The sequence below is a fragment of the Artibeus jamaicensis genome, unplaced genomic scaffold, assembly GCF_021234435.1.
Source record: "Artibeus jamaicensis isolate MK-2021 breed Jamaican fruit bat unplaced genomic scaffold, CSHL_Jam_final contig_729, whole genome shotgun sequence".
NCBI classification, from domain to species: domain Eukaryota; kingdom Metazoa; phylum Chordata; class Mammalia; order Chiroptera; family Phyllostomidae; genus Artibeus; species Artibeus jamaicensis.
This window is the reverse complement of record NW_026521939.1, coordinates 3,544,108-3,562,036: the sequence shown is the minus strand read 5'-3', so window position 1 is coordinate 3,562,036 and position 17,929 is coordinate 3,544,108. Positions and strand designations below refer to the sequence as shown.

At 40.1% G+C, this 17,929-nt stretch overlaps 1 protein-coding gene across 1 annotated transcript in view; it reads left to right on the top strand.

The window, feature by feature from the left end:
• Positions 1-3,869: 3,869 nt before the first annotated feature.
• The window catches only part of RRN3 (RRN3 homolog, RNA polymerase I transcription factor), a 44,543-nt gene continuing 30,483 nt past the window's right edge, over positions 3,870-17,929 (top strand). The window contains exons 1-3 of the mRNA XM_037141223.2: positions 3,870-3,996; positions 5,828-5,933; positions 7,332-7,388. Of these exons, the coding sequence (XP_036997118.2) occupies positions 3,908-3,996; positions 5,828-5,933; positions 7,332-7,388 (252 nt within the window). The 5' untranslated portion in view covers positions 3,870-3,907. The remainder of the gene's footprint in view (positions 3,997-5,827; positions 5,934-7,331; positions 7,389-17,929) is intronic.

Below are 17,929 nucleotides of genomic sequence, written 5' to 3'. Positions count from 1 at the left end.
CGTCCCTTCACCCTTAGTGATTCTTAGATTTCAACTCAATATTTTACTTTCTTAGGGGAACTTCCCTGAGCTCCCTGAAGTTCACAATTTAACAAATGTATTAAGCGCTTAATACATTTGTTAAATTCACTTTTGATCAATGTCTGTTTCTCTCATTAGATGGTGAACTCCAGAAAGGCAATAACTGTTAGTATTATTATTTGCTGAGCACATATCCCGAAATGCATATAGCACAAGGCCTGGTACCTAGGTGTTCCATAGATATTTGGTGAATAGGTTAATGTAGATGTGCACTATTAGATTGAAAACCTATAGGAACAGATAAAGCTAAGGTTAGGTGGTCTTTACAAACCAAAGCTGGTTAGAAAGACAGATAAATCTAATTTCTGAAATTGTCCCAATAAATCAATAGGAAATATGTTACTGATTCACAACTTCAGTCAGATACAGTTGCTTTCTGAGAAATTGTGGGGGGAAATTAAGGTACTTTTATCTGTAGCATCCTTCCAGTAAAAATCTGAACAACATTCCAAATAGCATTAAACACCACGAGGCTCTTGTATATGACCACCATTGTTTTCTAATGAAATAAAATGATAAATTATTTTTCTATGTTCCCCCAAGATTATTAATGAAAAATTGAAATGTTATAACTTTGCAATATAATTGTGTATTATTTTAGTTTTTGTTCTCTAATTGTTTCAAATATGTTTTGTGTCTTTAATTGGACTAAAAGTTTATTAAGGCCAATGGTTTTTAAATTGATCAGTATTACCTCCCAGGGGCCATTTGGCATTTGGAGACATTTTTGCTTGTCACAGTAGGGAGGAGGGGAATGTTACTGTCATCTACTGGGCAGAGGCCAGAGATGCTGCTAAACGTTTTACAATACACAGGACAGCCTCCCCCCTTCAAAAAACATTATCGGGCCCCAAATATCAATACTACCAAGATAGAGAAATTCTGCTTTATACTGCTTTGTAATACTTGGAAAGGAAGGCTGTAGATTAATGGTCTGTACACATACACACAAACATACACGATAATGAATATATACATCTCGTTCGTTAAAATGAGATCTTTCACTAATGAATGGAGTTTTTATAAAGATAGTTGACTCATAATCATTGACTCTTTAGAAAGAGGAAAGAAACAAATGGCATATCTACTTCTGGTTTTACTATTTAGAAATTGTTGCTCTGGCTCTTCCTGACATTTAAGTGTTTAAAAAACATTCGTTGAGCATTTATAGTGACCCTCTCTCATCCACAGCAAAAATTCATTGGAAGCCATTTGCTACAATATGACCTCATCTCTCTAGGCTAGGTTAGAGAAGGGCACCTCATCCAAACTTGGGCAATGAGAGATTCTTTTCTGATGCCTTAAGTTACCCTTGTGTCCTTAGATTCTCTTTAAGCTAGCTTGAAATAGTTTCTGTTATTTTCAAGCCAAGAGGGTTCAACCAACAGAACTACTCTAGGGATGATTGTAAAATTTATCTCTAGGGGAAGGGTGCTGTTTTGAAAAAACAGTTTAATAGGTCTTCTGGGCATATGAAAATAAAGCAAAAATTCATCCTGGAATGAAGAAGCTCAGAACAATTATGAGCAACTGTAATGCAGTGAGGTAAAAAGGATGACTACATTGTGGGCAAGGCTTCATCTTCATAGGCAGCATGCTGTTTGTTTTGTTGTTTTGGTTTTTGGAGTGTCCGGGGTCTTTATTTTCTTTGATTTGATCTGGAAGATAAGACTGGTAAAGAAGGCTTTTTTTCCTGGCGAGTTGGCCCATGGAATTGGGTAACTGAGGAGAGGATCCCACTGAAGGGACATGACCAAAGATTTCCAACACTGAATTATGCTATTTAGTTTTAAGATTTTTCTTATAATTCAGACTTCCACTGCTAAAATTTTCAAACATGGCAACCTTGTCTTAAGCTTTGGAAAAATAAGGAAGGATCTGTGCTTAAGCTTAAGGAAAAGACACTACTAGAAGTATATAATGGCACAACTCAAGAAAGTTCTTTGACTGTTGTATCCTTCAAACCAACAATTCTACCATAAAAACAATTCTCACACACAGGGTATAGAATATACGAGAATAGTCATAGAAATTACATAATGAGCCCTGGCCAGTGTAGCTCAGTGGATTGGGCTCGGGCCTGCAAACCACACGGTCAGGGTTTGATTCCCGGTCAGGGCACATGCCTGGGTTGCAGACCAGTTCCCAGCAGGGGACCCACGAAAGACAACCATACATTAATGTTTCTCTCCTCCTCTCCTTTCCTTCCCCTCTAAAGATAAATAAGTAAAATGTTTAAAAAATTTAAAAAAAAAGAAATTACATGAGTATGAGGATGGAGAAAAGAAACACTCTAAATGTTGGTGATAGGAAAATGGATATATACATCATGGTGTATTCATACAATGGAATGCTATATGGCAGAGAAAATACAACTACATATAACAGGGATGGAGTCTAGAAACAAAGTTGATTGCAAACAAGCAGCAGTATAATATAGCAAGGAAATAACTCAAGTTCAAAGACAAGGAATAGTAAATAGTATGTTTATTATCTATGAATATATATGGTAATTATATAAAGACAAGAAAATGATTTTTGAGAATCAGGATAGTGATTACTTTTGGAAGGAAGCAGAGAGAAGGTGAAATCTGGGAGGAGCTCACAAGTTTCAACAGTACTGGTTAATTTCTTTTTCATAAATTGGGTGGTACATTCATAGGTATTCATTTTATTATGTTTTGTAATTTACATTAACATCCTTTTGTTCATATCAAACGTTATAAAAATGAAAGAATACTTAAATTGCTTTAACAGTACAGTTATACTTATGAAAGTGCATGCGAGTGCCAGGAGACTATGATTTAATTTCTTTTCTTTGGGGGTGGAGAGGAAGAGATTCTCACTTAAACAGCTGTCTTGAGCATCTCTCTGAGCTAGGATGCAATTTCCGCTGCTCTTCGATTATTGATGATTTCTGCCTAACATTCCGCAGGAACCCTAAAGCAGTGAGGGAAGCAATAGTGAAACCATATGGAGAGAGCAGAAAGACAGTTACTTATTTTAGTATTATTTTATATTTAAATAAGTGCTGCAACGGATATAACATGCTTTTGATGGGTTTCCAAAGGTTGCAACATTTTCCCTTAGAGACAGAGAGGAGATTGTCACTCTTTCCCTCTGCCTCCCAGTCCTCCATATCCTGCCCCTTGCTGCTTTGTTGATCTGGCTCCTGCACCTCCTTTAAAATTTTAGGTTAAAGGGCTTAACGGGACGCCCGGTGGAAACTGTCTCCTCTAGCTTTTCTGATTTCTCATCCCAGTATCGTCACACTCTGAGGTTTTGGGTGAGTCGTTTGGGAAACCTGTTTCCGTGAGGATAATTATACTTGAGGCTAGTGCATTGAACTCTGTAGATAGAGTTCAGTGTCTTGGGGCAAGCTGTTTAGTTTGAATCCTCTGCCCACTTCATCAGTCTGAGGGTTTAAGTTAATCTACAGGGCACCAGGTTCTTCAGTTTGACAGAGGCATGCTTTGACTCCAAAAAGTTAATTTTCGAGGAACCCAACCGCCGTTCAGCACCTCGGGTGTCCCGCTCTTTCTCTGGGATCCTTTAGAGATACACAAGACAGGACCTACGTATTGCCCTTCTTCTAGGGCGTACTTGAGACCGCTCTAGGCCCCACACCTCGCTGGGCAGAAAAAGTCCTCCAAGTGGAAGGGGCTTGATGTAGGACAGAGCTTCGGCGGCGCTCTAGCTCGCGGGGTCTCTACGCTCTCCCCACGTGGGGTTCCCGATTGGCTGAAGTCCGCTTCCGGGACAAAGGCGGTACTAGAAGGAGCACCACTTCCGGTGCCAGGCACACCCGTCGCGTTTGTCCGGCCCAATGGCGGCCCCAGTGCTTCACACGCGGCTACCTGGAGGTGCGGCCGCCTCGGCCTCTGTGGTGAAGACGCTGGGCGCCTCTAGGCCTGGGTAAGAGTGCGGCCCGCTCTTTTCTGAGCGGCTGGGACCAAAGCCGAGGAGCGGATTTGAAAGGGTCTGGGACAGAGCTAATAGTGTGGGGGTGGGAGAAGAGAGTAGAGTACATGATTGTCGCAGCTTCTCAAGCGTAAGCACGTGCTCTTTTTTTCCTTTCCTTTTAAAAAATTTTCTTAAAATATTTTATTTATTCATTTACTTATTTACTTTTGAGGGGGAAAGGGAGGGAGGCAGAGATGGAGAGAAACATCGATGCATGAGAGAAACATCAATAGATTGCCTCTCCACGCTCCTAACCCGGGATCTGGCCCGCATGCCAGGCAGGTGCCCTGACTGGGGGGAATCAGTCGGCGTTCTTTCGGTTGGCAGGCCGGAGCACACCAGTCAGGGCAGCCCATGCTCTTTAAGTGGTTATTAAAGTTGGTGGGGCTGAAAAAATGAATCTATTCTCTGGTCCAGCGTCCCCTGTTACTCCTGCCCTGCTAGCGTCCAGGCTTGGGTACTGCATTCTGCTCCTTTACTCCCCTCTTCTGCTTCGTTTAGATTTGAAAAGAGTTTCCTAGGCTATTTGAATTATCAGGGCAATGCCGTCATTGGTGGCAAATTGAGTCGTATTTTTTTTTATATTTGCTTCAACACACGTTTAACAGTCTATGTCTTTTTCAAGATTTTAAAGTCGTTTGCCCCCGAAAACACTTTGGGGTTTAACTTTATTAAGTGCCTACCTATTATGTTAGACACTGGGGACAATAGTCTATCAAAAGAGAGAAAGTCACTGCTCACTCAAGCTCCTAGCTTACAGTCTAGGAAGGGAAAGACAGTAAATAGAGGAAAGAGATGATTTTAGATAGTGATAATTGTGGTGTATTTCAGATTTCTGATGGGGCAGATCTTTCTGACATTTAAGCTTCAATTTGAATGAAGGCAAGAATGCAACCTTCTATAGATCTGGGAGTGAGTGTTTAAGGCCAGTGATTTTCAACTATGTGCCACAAGAATTTTTAAAACATGCAGTAGAGTCCCTTGGCTGGGTAGGTCAGTTGATGAGAGCATCCTCCCTGTCGGCCAAGGTTGTGGGGTCCATCCCTGGTCAGGGCACAAACAAGCATCAATCAATGAATGCATAAATCAGTGGAAAAACAGATCCCTGTTTTTCTGTCGCTCCCCCCCCCCCGAAATCAAATTTTTAAAAAATGCAATTCCTGGCTATTTAGGGGCACTGACCTTTTTTCCATTAGATTGTCAAAATAAAAAAAAAATTGCCAACAGCCAACTCAACGATAGCCATCTAGTGTGAATGTATCAAAAATTATAACTTTTGTGTCAAATTGGCAAAATATATTTTGTGGTGTGCCATAGAGTTTTAGTAATTAGTTTATGTGTTCCATGAGATGAAAATGGTTGAAAATCACTGAGACAGAAGGAATAGCAAGTGAAATGCAACCAGCTTTGCATATTTTTAGAATGGAAAGGACTGGCTGCAGTTTTGTAGATAGTTGGAAATGAGGTCAGAGTGTTAGGCAGGGGCCAGATTAATGAGGACCTGGTTGTGGAGTGTAGGTGTGAATTCTGAGTGAAGCAGGAAACCTTTGAAGAGGTTAAGCAGGGAAGTAGAGTAGCCTTATTTGTTTTAAGTTTTTGAAATACCATTAGATCTCTTGAGTGAAGAATGGATTATTGGGGGATAAGAGTGGAAGCAGGAAGCCCACCCAGTTAAGGGGCTTTAGCAGTTGTATCACTGAATGATGATGGTTTGATAAATGTCGGTAGAATTTTTATAATTCTCTGTCATACACTTAATAGCTTGATAATCTTGGTTGTACAGGATTTCAGATGTGCTTGAATTAGAGAATGATTTCTTCAACTCTCCCCCAAGAAAAACTGTTCGATTTGGTGGAACTGTGAGAGAAGTCTTGCTGAAGTACAAAAAGGTAACAGATAACACATCAAGTTTGGTGTTCCCTGTTGCCCCCTCCCCTCCATATTGACATATCGAGGTTTGTTTTTTATTGGTCAGAGTATAATTATAGCCCTGGCTGGTATAGCTCAGTGGATTGAGCATGGGCCTGTGAACCAAGGGATCACAGTTTGATTCCCAGTCGGGGCACATGCCTGGGTTGCAGGCCAGTTCCCAGCTGGGGACATACAAGAGGCAACCATACATTGATATTTCTCTCCCTATCTCCTTCCCTTCCCCTCTAAAGAGAAATAAATAAAATCTTTTAAAAAAAGAATATAATTATAGCTATTATACTAAAGACCAGTTAACATAATAACATGAATTTTAGGTATCCATTTTTTTTTTTTTTAAGATTTTATTTAGAGCGGAAGGGAAGGAGAGAGGGAGAGAAATATCAGTGCATGGTTGCCTCTCATGCGTCCCCTGTTGGGAACTGGCCTGCAACCCAGGCATGTGCCCTGACTGGAAATCATACCATAGTAGTTTGGTTCGCAGGCCTGCGCTCAATCCACTGAGCTACACCAGCCAGGGCTAGATATCCATCTTGAAATCAAATATTTAATAATAGTATGATACTGTCAGCTCACAATTAAAGAAATAATCTTTTGCTGAGGTTTCACTTCTTCAGCTGCTTTATTTACATGGTATCTTTTAAAAACTTAAGCAATTGCTACAGTAAAAAAAAACTTAGATCATAGCATTTTTTCTTTCTTTTTTTTTAAAGATTTTATTTATTTTTAGAGAGGAGAAGGGAGGGAGAAAAAAAGGGAGAGAAACATCAGTGTATGGTTGCCTCTCATGTGGCCCCCACTGGGGACCTGGCCTGAAACCCAGGCATGTGCCCAGACTGGGAATTGAACTGTTTATCCTTTGGTTCATAGCCCATGCTCAAACCACTGAGCTGCACCAGGCAGGGCATAGCATTTTATTTCTTAAGGAATTGCTGGTTTATTGTCGCATTACTTTGTGACAATAAACCAGCTTGGTTAATGGGGATTGTTTGTTTGTTTGTTTTTGTGTTAGGTTAAAAGTGATTCTACTAAATCTCAACAATGGAGGAAAAAATAAGAATGACATTTGTTTTATTTAAATTGAAGAATAATTGACATACAATGTATTTCATATGTAACATGCATCTGTATCCTATTCAGGTGGCTTTTTGTCATTTTTTCCCAAGCCTCCTAACTCCACCAATATGAATTTTAATACTTTTTATAGTCACAATTTTATAATCCACAATTGATGAGTAGGAGTTGTAGTGTTCCTTTTGTAATTTCATCAGATGTCAAAGATACAGTTAAAAGTCCTGCTGTTGATCTTTAACAGGAAAGCAAAGCAAGTAAGTCTTATTTTCCTCTTTCTTGTCAAGGGTGAAACAAATGACTATGAGTTGTTAAAGAATCAGCTGTTGGATCCAGACATAAAGGTAATTTTGTGTTTGATCATTAGCAGTTAGTCACCACTTTAGACAAATGTTAGTTTGCACTTTTGTTTGATCCTGTTCCATCCTTCAAAACCTGCTCTCTCTTTGATCCCATCTTACCTCACTCGAGTGGTTTTCAACTAGGAGCAGTTTAACCCCCTTTTATTTGGTAAAAAAACTGGAGACATTTTTGGTTGTCACAAAAGGAGGAAAGGGAAGGGTGCTGCTGGCTTCTAATGAATGAGTGAATGACAGGGACGCTGCTAAACATTCTGCAGCGCACAGTGCAGCCCTCTACAACAAAGGAATTCCCAGCACAGAGGGTCAGTAGTCCCGAAGTTGAGAAGACCCTACTTTAATTTTTCTTTTCTAGTACTTTTCCTCTATGCTGCAGGATCCTCGCATGTTTCTCCAGTGCAAATACAAAATCAGAGAAACAACAAAAGATGACTTGTCTTTGAAGCTGCTACTCTTTCAGTGTTTCAGAGTTCAAGTATACAGTGTATACTTGTTGTGTAGTAACAACTCAATTCATTTTGTTTCCCTTTTCTTTTATTGCCCAATTTTGGAAAGCATAGTCTGTTACCTTGCATTGGTAGTCAGACTGCAGGGGATAAAGTTTCAACTCCATTGTTATCCAGTGTGTGATCTTGGGCAAGCTGTTTAATTTCTCTGCTTTTGCTTCCTGTTTTAAAACCAGAAGAATAATGGTTTTTAAACATACGGTTTTTAAACCAGAGGGTTTTCTTTTTTTCTAAATTTATTTATTTATCTTTAGAGGAGAAGGGAAGGAGAGAAGGAGAGAAATATCAATGTATGGTTGCCTCTCGTGAGTACCCTGCTGGGAACTGGCCTGCAACCCAGGCATGTGCCCTGACTGGGAATCGAACCGCGATTGTGTGGTTCGCAGGCCTGAGCTCAGTCCACTGAACTATACCAGCCAGGGCTCTACCACTTACCTCTTAATCATTGCCTTGACAGGTCCTTAAATTTGGTGTTGATTGGGTTTTCAAACTTGACACTTTTCTCATTTTACAGATACCTCTTGTGTGATTTCATTATACCTTCAGGGATTTGAAATTTGCCTGTGTTTCAATAACTCTTTATATCTATAGCTCAGATTGTTCTTGTGGGTTCTAGATTTGTATCTTAACTACTGGCCCATAAGTGTTACATGTACCCGAAACTTAGCCTTCTCTCTCATCCAAACCTGTTCCTTCTGAAGCCTTCCTGTGCTTGGGTTACCTGGGTGTTGAGCTAGGGACCTTGGAGGCTTTCTGGACTCTCACCCCTCATATCTATTGATTTACCAAGTCCTCTGGGGGGTGGGGGGTATCTTTTGAGTCTTATTCTGTGAGTTTTCTCTTTTCTGGATCTTCCAGTAATCTCTTTGGTGGTCTCCAGGTTTCAGTTCTCCTCTGTCTCACTGCTCCCCCACCCCCAGATTAATCCTCAGTCGTGCAGGCAAAATCATCTCCCAAGCACATGCTAAACAACCTATTGCTGTACTGAAAAACTTCATGCCTACTGAAGTATAAAGGACCAACTTCTTTGTATGGCCGGAAACATTATTTTTTATATCTATTTTTTCTGTTATTTTTAATTCTTCACACATGCTAACATTCAATACACATTGCTTTGTACCTTGCTTTTTTCTTTAAAAAAATTTTTTTATTGTTATTCTGTTGGGGTTGTCCCAGTATTTTACCCTTTGCTCTCTTCCAGCCAGCCGCCCCCCCAGTCAGTCTCACACTGTTGTCCATGTCCATAGGTCACTTATACATGGTCTTTGACTAACCCCTTCCCCCTCGTTCCACCATTATCCCTCCCCACCCCTGGTCTGTTCCATGTTTCCATGCCTCTAGTTCTGTCTTCCCTATTTATTTTGTTCATTAGGTTTGTCTTATAGGTGAGATCATAATGCTATTTGTCTTACATCGCCTGGCTTATTTCATATAGCATAATAATCTCCAGTTCCATCCATGCTGTAGTGAAAAGTTCTTTCTGTTGTGTAGTATTCGGTTGTATAAATGTACCACAGTTTTTTGATCCATTCATTTACCTATGGGCACTTAGGCTTTTTCTAACACTTGGCTGTTGTAAATAATGCTGCTATAAACATAGGGCTGCATAAGTTCTTTTGAATTGGTGATTCAGGATTCTTAGGGTATATTCCCAGCAGTGGAATTGTTGGGTCAAAAGGCAGTTCCATTTTTAGTTTTTTGTGGAAATTCCATACGGTTTTCCACAGTGGCTGCACCAGTCTGCATTGCCATCAACAGTGCATTAGGGTTCCCTTTTCTCTACATCCTTACCAGCACTTACTGTTTACTGATTTATTAAAGATAGCCATTCTGACAGATGTGAGGTGATAGCTCATTGTGGTTTTAATTTGTATCTCTCTGATGGCCAGTGATGTTGGTCATCCTTTCATATGTCTGTGGGTCATATGTCCTCCTTGGAGAAGTGTCTGTTCAGGTCTGTTGCCCATTTTTAATTGGATTGTCTTTCTGATGTGGAGTTGTATGAGTTCTCTTTATATTTTGGAGATCAAATCCTTGTCCAGTGGATCATTGGCAAATAGGTGCTCCCATATGGTCAGTTCCCTTTTCATTTTGGTGACAGTTTCTTTAACTGTGCAGAGCTTTTTAATTTGATATAGTCCCATTTGTTTATTTTTTCCCTTTATTTCCCTTGCCCTAGGAGATATATCAGCAAAAATATTACTAGGTGGGTTATCTGAAATTTTCCTACCTATATTTTCCTTCAGGACTTTTATAGTGTCATAACTTACATTTAAGTCTTTTATCTGTTTTGAGTTTGTTCTGGTGTATGGTATAAATTGCTGATCTAGTGTCTTTCTTTTCTTTTCTTTTTTTTTTTTTTTTTGCATGTATCAGTCTAGTTCTCCCAACACCATTTATTGAAGGGGCTATTTTTACTCTATTGTATCCTCATGCCCAATTTGTCAAATATTAATTGACCATAGAGCCATGCATTTATTTCTGGGTTCTCTGTTCTGTTCCATTGATCTATATATCTATTATACCTGAACCATGCTGTTTTGATTATGGCCTTATAGTATAGTTTGATTAACAGGTATTATGATCCCTCCTACTTGGTTTTTCTTTCTCAAGATTGCTGAGGCTATTTGGGGTTCTTTTTTAAAAATTTAATATACATTTTTGAAATATTTGTTCTAGATCTGTGAAATATGCCATTAGTATTTTAATAGGAATTGCATTGAATCTATAGATCCTTTGGGTAATACGGACATTTTAATGATGTTAATTCTGAATATTGACTTTGTATCCCACTATTTGCCAAATTCACTTACTAGGTCGAGTAGTTTTTTGATGTAGACTATATGGTATTCTATGTACACTGTCACGTCATCTGCAAATAATGACAGTTTTACTTTCTTCTTTCCATTTTGGTTGCCTTTTGTTTCTTTTCCTTGTCTAATTGCTGTGGCTAGAACTTCCAGTACTATGTTGAATAAGAATAGTGAAAGCAGATACCCTTGTGTTCCTGATCTTAAGGGGACAGCTTTTAGTTTTTGCCCATTGAATATGATGTTCACTGTAGTTTTCTTGTGTATGGCCTTTATTGTGTTGAGGTATGCTTCCTCTGTTCCCACTTGGCTGAGCATTTTTATCACATATGGGTGCTAGATTTTATCAGATGCTTTTTAGCATCTATTGATAGGATCATATGATTTTTTCCCTTTATTTTGCTTATGTGGTAAATTACATTTATTGATTTACAAATATTGTACCATCCTTGCATCCCTGGGATGAATCCCACTTGATCGTGGTGTATGATTTTTTAATGGGTTGCTGGATCTGGATTGCCAGTATTTTGTTGCAGATTTTAGCATCTGTGTTCATCAGAGATACTGTTCTGTCGTTTTATTTCTTTGCTGTGTCTTTACCTATTTTTGGAATTAGGATAATGCTGGCTATTGACCTCGTAAAAAGAGTTTGGGAGTCTCCCTCTTCTTGAATTTTTTGGAATAGTTTGAGAAGGATAGAAGTCAGTTCTTTAAATGTTTGGTAAAATTAGCTTGTGAAGGTCCCTTGACAAGCCCTCTGGTCTGGGGCTTTTGTATACCTGGAGTTTTTTTTATTATTGCTTCAATGTCACTAGTTGTTATTGGTCTATTCAAACTTTCTGCTTCTTGATTCAGTTTTGGAAAATTGTATGTTTTAGAAATTGTGCATTTCACCCAGGTTGTCCAATTTCTTAGCTTATAGTTGAGTTATTCATAGTCATTTTGTATAGTCCTTTGTGTTTTTGTGGTATCACTTATAACTTCTTTTCTTTCATTTCTGATACTATTTATTTGGGACTTCTTTTTTTTCTTGATGAGTCTGGTTAAAGGTTTGTCAATTTTGTTTATCTTTCAAAGAATCATATCCTGGATTCATTGATCCTTTGAATTGCTTTTTTAGTTTCTGTGCCATTTCATTATGCTTTGATCTTGATTATTTCCTTCTTTCTACTTTCTTTGGGCTTTGATTGATGTTCCTCTACTTCTTATAGATGCAGGGTTACGGTGTTTATTTGAGTTTTTTTTTCTTTAGAGATTTTATATATTTATTTTTAGAGGGTAAGGGAGGGAGAGAAACATCAGTGTTTGGTTGCCTCTTGTGAGTCCCCTACTGGAGCTCAAGCTCCAGCAACCCAAGCATGTGCCCTGACTGGGAATCGAACCAGTGACCCTTTGGTTTTCAGGCTGGCACTCAATCCACTGAGCCACACCAGCCAGGGCTCTTTTTTTTTTTTTAAGTATGTTTTATTGATTGTGCTATTATAGTTGTCCCAGTTTTTCCCCCTTTGCCAACCTCTGTACTGTACCCACCTTCTCTCCAGTAATCCTCCCCCCTTAGTTCCTGTCCATGAGTTGTGATGTAAGTTCTTTGGTTTCTCTATTTCCTATACTTTTCTTAACATCCCTCTGTCTATTTTGTTCATGCCAGTTATGCTTTTTAATTCCTGCTTCATTTCCCCAATTTCCCCTTCCAGCTGATAACCCTCCAAATGTATTCCATACCTATGATTCTTGTCCTGTTCTGGTTGTTTGCTTAGTTAGGTGTTTTTTAAAAGATTCGGTTGTTGATAGTTGTGAATTTGTTGTCTTTTTAATGTTTGTGGTTTTGATCTTTTTGTTAAGTAAGTCCCTTTAACATTTCATTAATAATAATGGCTAGTAGATGATGAACTCCTTTAGCATTATCTTTTCTGGGAAGCATTTTATCTGCCCTTCCATTCTAAATGATAGCTTTGGATATGGTAATCTAAGTTGTAGGTCCTTGCCTTTCATCACTTTGACTGCATCATTGCCAGTCTCTTGGTTGCAAAGTTTCTTTTGAGAAATCAGCTGATAGTCTTATGGCAACTCCATTATAGGTAACTCTCTGGTTTTCTCTTATTGCTTTTAAGATTCTCTCATCTTTAATCTTAGGTAACTTAATTGTGTTGTGTCTTGGTATCTTTCTTCTTGGATCCAGTTGTTAAATATTTGGGATTCTCTGAGCTTCTTTGGAGTTTTATTTCCTTTGCCAGATTCAGGAAGTTTTCCTTCATTATTTGTTCAAGTAAGTTTTCAGTTTCTTCCTCTTCCTCTCCTTCTGGCACCCCTGTGATTTGGATGTTCGTATGCTTAAAGTTGTCCCAGAGATTCCTAAGCCTGTTCTCGTTTGTTTTGTTTTGTTTTTTTTCTTTTTGCATTCTTGTTTCTTTTCTCTGTTCGATTGACTGTTTATAATTACTTCTGTATGTTCCAAGTCATTCGTCTGAATCCTGGCTTCTTTCCCTTCACTGTTGGTTCCCTGTGGATTTTTGTTTATTTCACTTAGGGTAACCTTCCTTCCTGTGTTTCACTGTACTCACTGAGTTCTCTGAGCATCCTGATTACCAGTGTTTTGAACTGTGCGTCTGATAAGTTGGCTATCTCCGTCACCTTTAGTTCATTTTCTAGAGTTTTGTTCTCTTCTTTCATTTGGGCCATGTTTCTTTGTCTCTTCATTTTGGCAGCCTCCCTCTGTTTGTTTCTGTGTATTAGGTTGAGCTGCTTTGACTCCCTGACTTAGCATACCTGTTAAGTTGTATGGGGCAGAGCCTTAGGCATTTGCCAGGGTGGGGTGACCCACTTCATTGCTTTTAACTCTGTGGGTGGGGGCAGGCTTTGAGAGGGGACCATGTCACTACCTGGCTTCTGGAGGTTTGCCCTGCACATGACCCATGCACTTCCCATGTGCAACTGGTTAATTGCTGCTCTGTCCGTGAAACCCCGACTAGGTGGGTTTGTGTATGTTTTAAGTCCTTTAAGTGGTGAATATCTGACAGTTTCTTCCATGCCCCAACACCCCTTGGTATTTTACAGCCAGAGGTAATGGGGATTTATTTTCCCAGTGCTGGCACCCTGGGTTGTGTGGTCTTGCCTGGGACTTGGATCACTGGCTTCTAATGTATTCTCGATTTTTATTCCCCACGTGTGAATGTAGGACCCACCGTTTCACGGCTGCCGCCATCTCTCTGCAGCCCACTGCGCGAGTCTGACTCCGCTCCTCCTGTGCATCTGGATACATGTGGCTTCTTTAAATCCTTGGTTGACAGCTTGGTTTTCTGACATTTCTGGTTTTATTTGTTTTGAGATCTGGTTTTAATTCCTTCTACACTTGTGCGAGGAGGCGAAGTCTTTCTGCCTATGTCTCCATCTTGAGCAGAAGTTGAGATTTTTCTGTCTTCTTTAGGCAGGCCTGTATTGCTAGGAACTTCCCTTTTAGGACTGCCTTCACTGTGTCCCATAGGTTTTGGGCTGTTGTGTGTTCATTTTCATTTGTTTCCAGATACTTTGATTTCTTCCTTGATCTCATTGTTAACCCATTCATTATTTAATTACATATTATTCAGTCTCCATGTATTTGAATTTTTCTGAGTTTTTTCCTTGAGGTTGGTTTCTAGTTTCAAGCCACTGTGATCCAAGAAGATCTTGAATTGATTACAGTTTTCTTGGATTTGTTGAGTCTTGTTTTGTGTCTTACCACATGGTGTATCTTTGAAAATGTTTTACATGTATTTAAGAAGAATGTATATTTTGCTTTTGGGGGGCAAAAGGTTCTATATATTTCAGTGAAGTCCATTTAATCTAGAGTATTGTTTAGTGTGACAGTATCCTTGGTGACTCTTTGTTTGGAGGATCATTGTTGATGGTGGAGTGTTAAAATCCCCCATGATGACTGCTTTGTATTGATAATCTTTCTTGAAGTCTTCCAAGATTTTTCTTACATGTTTAGGTGTGCCTATCTTGGGTGCAAATATATTTACAAGGGTTATATCCTCTTGTTGGTTATATACTCCCTTAAGTATTATGTAGTGACTTTTTTGTCTCTTGTTCGGGCCTTTGTTTTAAAGTTTATTTTGTCTGATATACGTATTGCTGCCCCAGCTTTTTTTCATGTCTGTTTGCTTAGAATATTTTTCTATCCCTTCACTTTCAGTCTTTGTAGATCTTGTGTTCTGAGGTGGGTCTCTTATAGACAGCATATATGTGGGTCTGTTTTCTTATCCATTCAGCTACCCTATGCCCTTTGATTGGTGCATTTAATCCATTTATATTTAAGGTTATTATTAATAGGTACGTATTCACTGCCACTTTTTCCCATTGTACCTGTGTTTCTCTCTCTTTTTCTTCATTTTCTTAAAGCATTCTGTTTAGCATTTTTTGCAGTGCTGATTTGGTGCAGTTGTACTCTTTTAGCCTTTTTGTCTGGGAATCTCCTCATTTCGCCTTCCATTTTACATGAGAGCCTTCTTGGGTAGAGTAGTCCTGATACTAGCCCTTGCATGGAGAAATGATAAGAGTAGGGGATAGAACCAACATGAAGAAAGAAAGAAAATAAAATTTACATCTTGGAAAAAAGGGAGGAAAAAAGGCAAAATGGAGTAAGAAAAGGGAATAGGATAATATTTGGTTTAAAAAGAAATAGGAACAAAATTGAAGAAAAACATCTACCACAGCAATATGACAAATGAGCAAAGATTAATACAAGTTGAAGGGGAATAAGAAGGGAAGAAGGAGGTAAAAAAGATCATGAGATGTCTAAAGGAGGGGAAAGTGATTTTGAGAGGGCAGAGGGAGAAGAAATAATAAGAGGAATGAAAATCAGGCTAAAAGGGGGGAAAATGAAATTTAAAACAAAATAGAAAAGGGTAGGAGGAAGGCAAAATGGAGTAGGAGAGGGGAAGAGTGAAATTGGACATTTGAAATACAAAAGTACTGAACATCTAGGAATAAAATTTAATAAATGCAGCAACGACCACCATATAAACAGCCCCTGAGCAAAGAATAATGAAGGTGGAGAGAAATAAAGATATTAGAAGAAAGGGAAAAAGAATGCGAGATGACTAATGGCAAGAAAATGGTTTTGAGAGGCTGGAGGGAGGAGAAATAGTAAGAGTGTGGAATAGATACAAGTTGTGGAAATGGAAGGATAAAATTTAAAACAAAAATAAGAGGAAGAAGGCAAAATGGAGTAAGAGAAGGGAATAGTAAAATATGAGACTTGAAATAACCTAAAATTTAAAAAACTGTGAATTAATAGGAACAGTCTTGAAGAAAAAAATGTTAAAAAGCTCTGCAGGAGAAAAAAATAATACACAGAATGAAGATGACCATGGTGGATTTTATCTCAGCGGAGGCTAGCGTCTGCCACTGTCTTCTCTTTCTGCATTCATTCCTGGTATGTCAGGTGCTATTCTAGTCAAGCCATAGGCAGCCTGTTTGAGACCACAGGTGATCCAGTCTGTCTTCTTCGGGCTTCGCTGGTCTCCACTTTTCTATTCTGCAAGCTTTCCCATCAGCACAAGGCCTAGGGGTGGTTCATCTAATGTCTGAGAGCGCTGTCAGTGCCACCTCCACCTGCCTCCAGAGGGAGCCTCTGGTGGGATTGGGAGGGTGGAATCCCTTGGTCATCCCTCCTGGGGGGGGGCCCTGTTTTTTCTTCAGGGAAGATGGTAGGAGTGTTTCCCCATCCTCCCCCTCCCCCCCATGCCACAGATCTTGGTCTGTCCCAGATTATTTCCAGTAATGCATAATTTCTTATGTGTTAGTTGTCTGCTTCCTGTGAGGGGCAAATCTGTGCAAAAGGGCAGCTCTTTCCTGCTTGGTGCTGACAGGGGCTCTATGCAAGAGCCGAGGCTGGGCAGTGCCATGAACACACATTGTTGAGCCTGTCCCTAATCTCTGTGTTCTGCTGGTTTCAGTGGATCACGACCTGAGGAACCAGCATAGCTTGTAGTGTCTGAAAGAAGTTAAGAAGGGGGTCCTTTCAGAGCTCTTCTTTCCCCTGCTAATATACACTCAGCAGGGGGCTCCTGAGCCTGGTCTCACTGATCTGCAGAGCCTGTAATCCCACAGGTGGGGTTCGGGTACACCCTGTGAGGGGCCTTCCTGGCTGAAGTGAATCTCAGTGTTCTGCTCCTGGCTGTCCAGTCTCTAGCGTGCTGCTCTTGCAGGAGACTCAGGCCAAAACTCTTTCCTCTGCACAGCCCCTGCTAGTCAGCCATGCTGGGTGAGGTCCCACAGTCCCATCAGTGTGACACTTTCTACTCTTCCTGTGCAGCTAGACTCAGTGGGACCAAACTGCACTTTCACTCTGGTTTCTTTGTTGTCCAGAGCTTCTGTGCACACATATGAGCACAGGGTCCCTGCCAAGTCTCACCTCAGCTCCTCTTTTCAAAGAGTCTCTGTGTGGCCCCTACACTGCAGCGCTGAGCCCTGGGCCAGTTCTCCATACTCTCTACCTCCCCCAAAAGCACAAAGTCTCTCTGGGTCAGGGTTGTCCACAGCCTGCCAGTGTCTGTGACAGTTCCAGGAGATAGAGTTTCCTCTGGAACTGCAGGTTGGCACTGCAGCTATGGACATGCTGGTCTCTCTGTGTGTGTAGCCTAGTGTCCCAGACTGTGTACATCCTTCCAAGTCTCTCCCTATTAGGACTGTGGTTTCCCTGTGAGACCAGGGCCCTGCTCTGGGAGGAGTAGCCACTAAGCTGCGTTTTCTGTCCTCTGCTTTGCTGCAGGTGCCTTGCACAAGGCATTTCCCTATCAGTTTGTAAAATCTCTTACTGACTGGATGGCGTAAAGCATACTCTGTAGTCCTTGGCTTCAAACATTCATATCAGCTGAGTCCATTGATTGTTCAGGTCACTTGTCAGATCAGCTGAAAATCTGTGCTGGGGGCACAGACACATGGGCTCAGCTTCCACCTGCTCACCTGCCATTTTCTGAATCCTGTAGCATTTTTTTCCTTTGGTCAGTCTCACTAGATACTTTATCCCAGGAATTTGCCACTTGTTTTCATCTTTATGCCTTTGTATGTGCCTTTTCTTTCTGGCTGCAGGAGGTCTTTTATAACTGGCTACATGGCCACCTTCCTTTTCTAACTTTGTGATGGAAGGCAAATTACTGTGCTTCTGTACGTCAGTGTCCCCTTCTATAAAATGGAAACCAGTGGTAATGCTTACCTTATGGAGTGATTG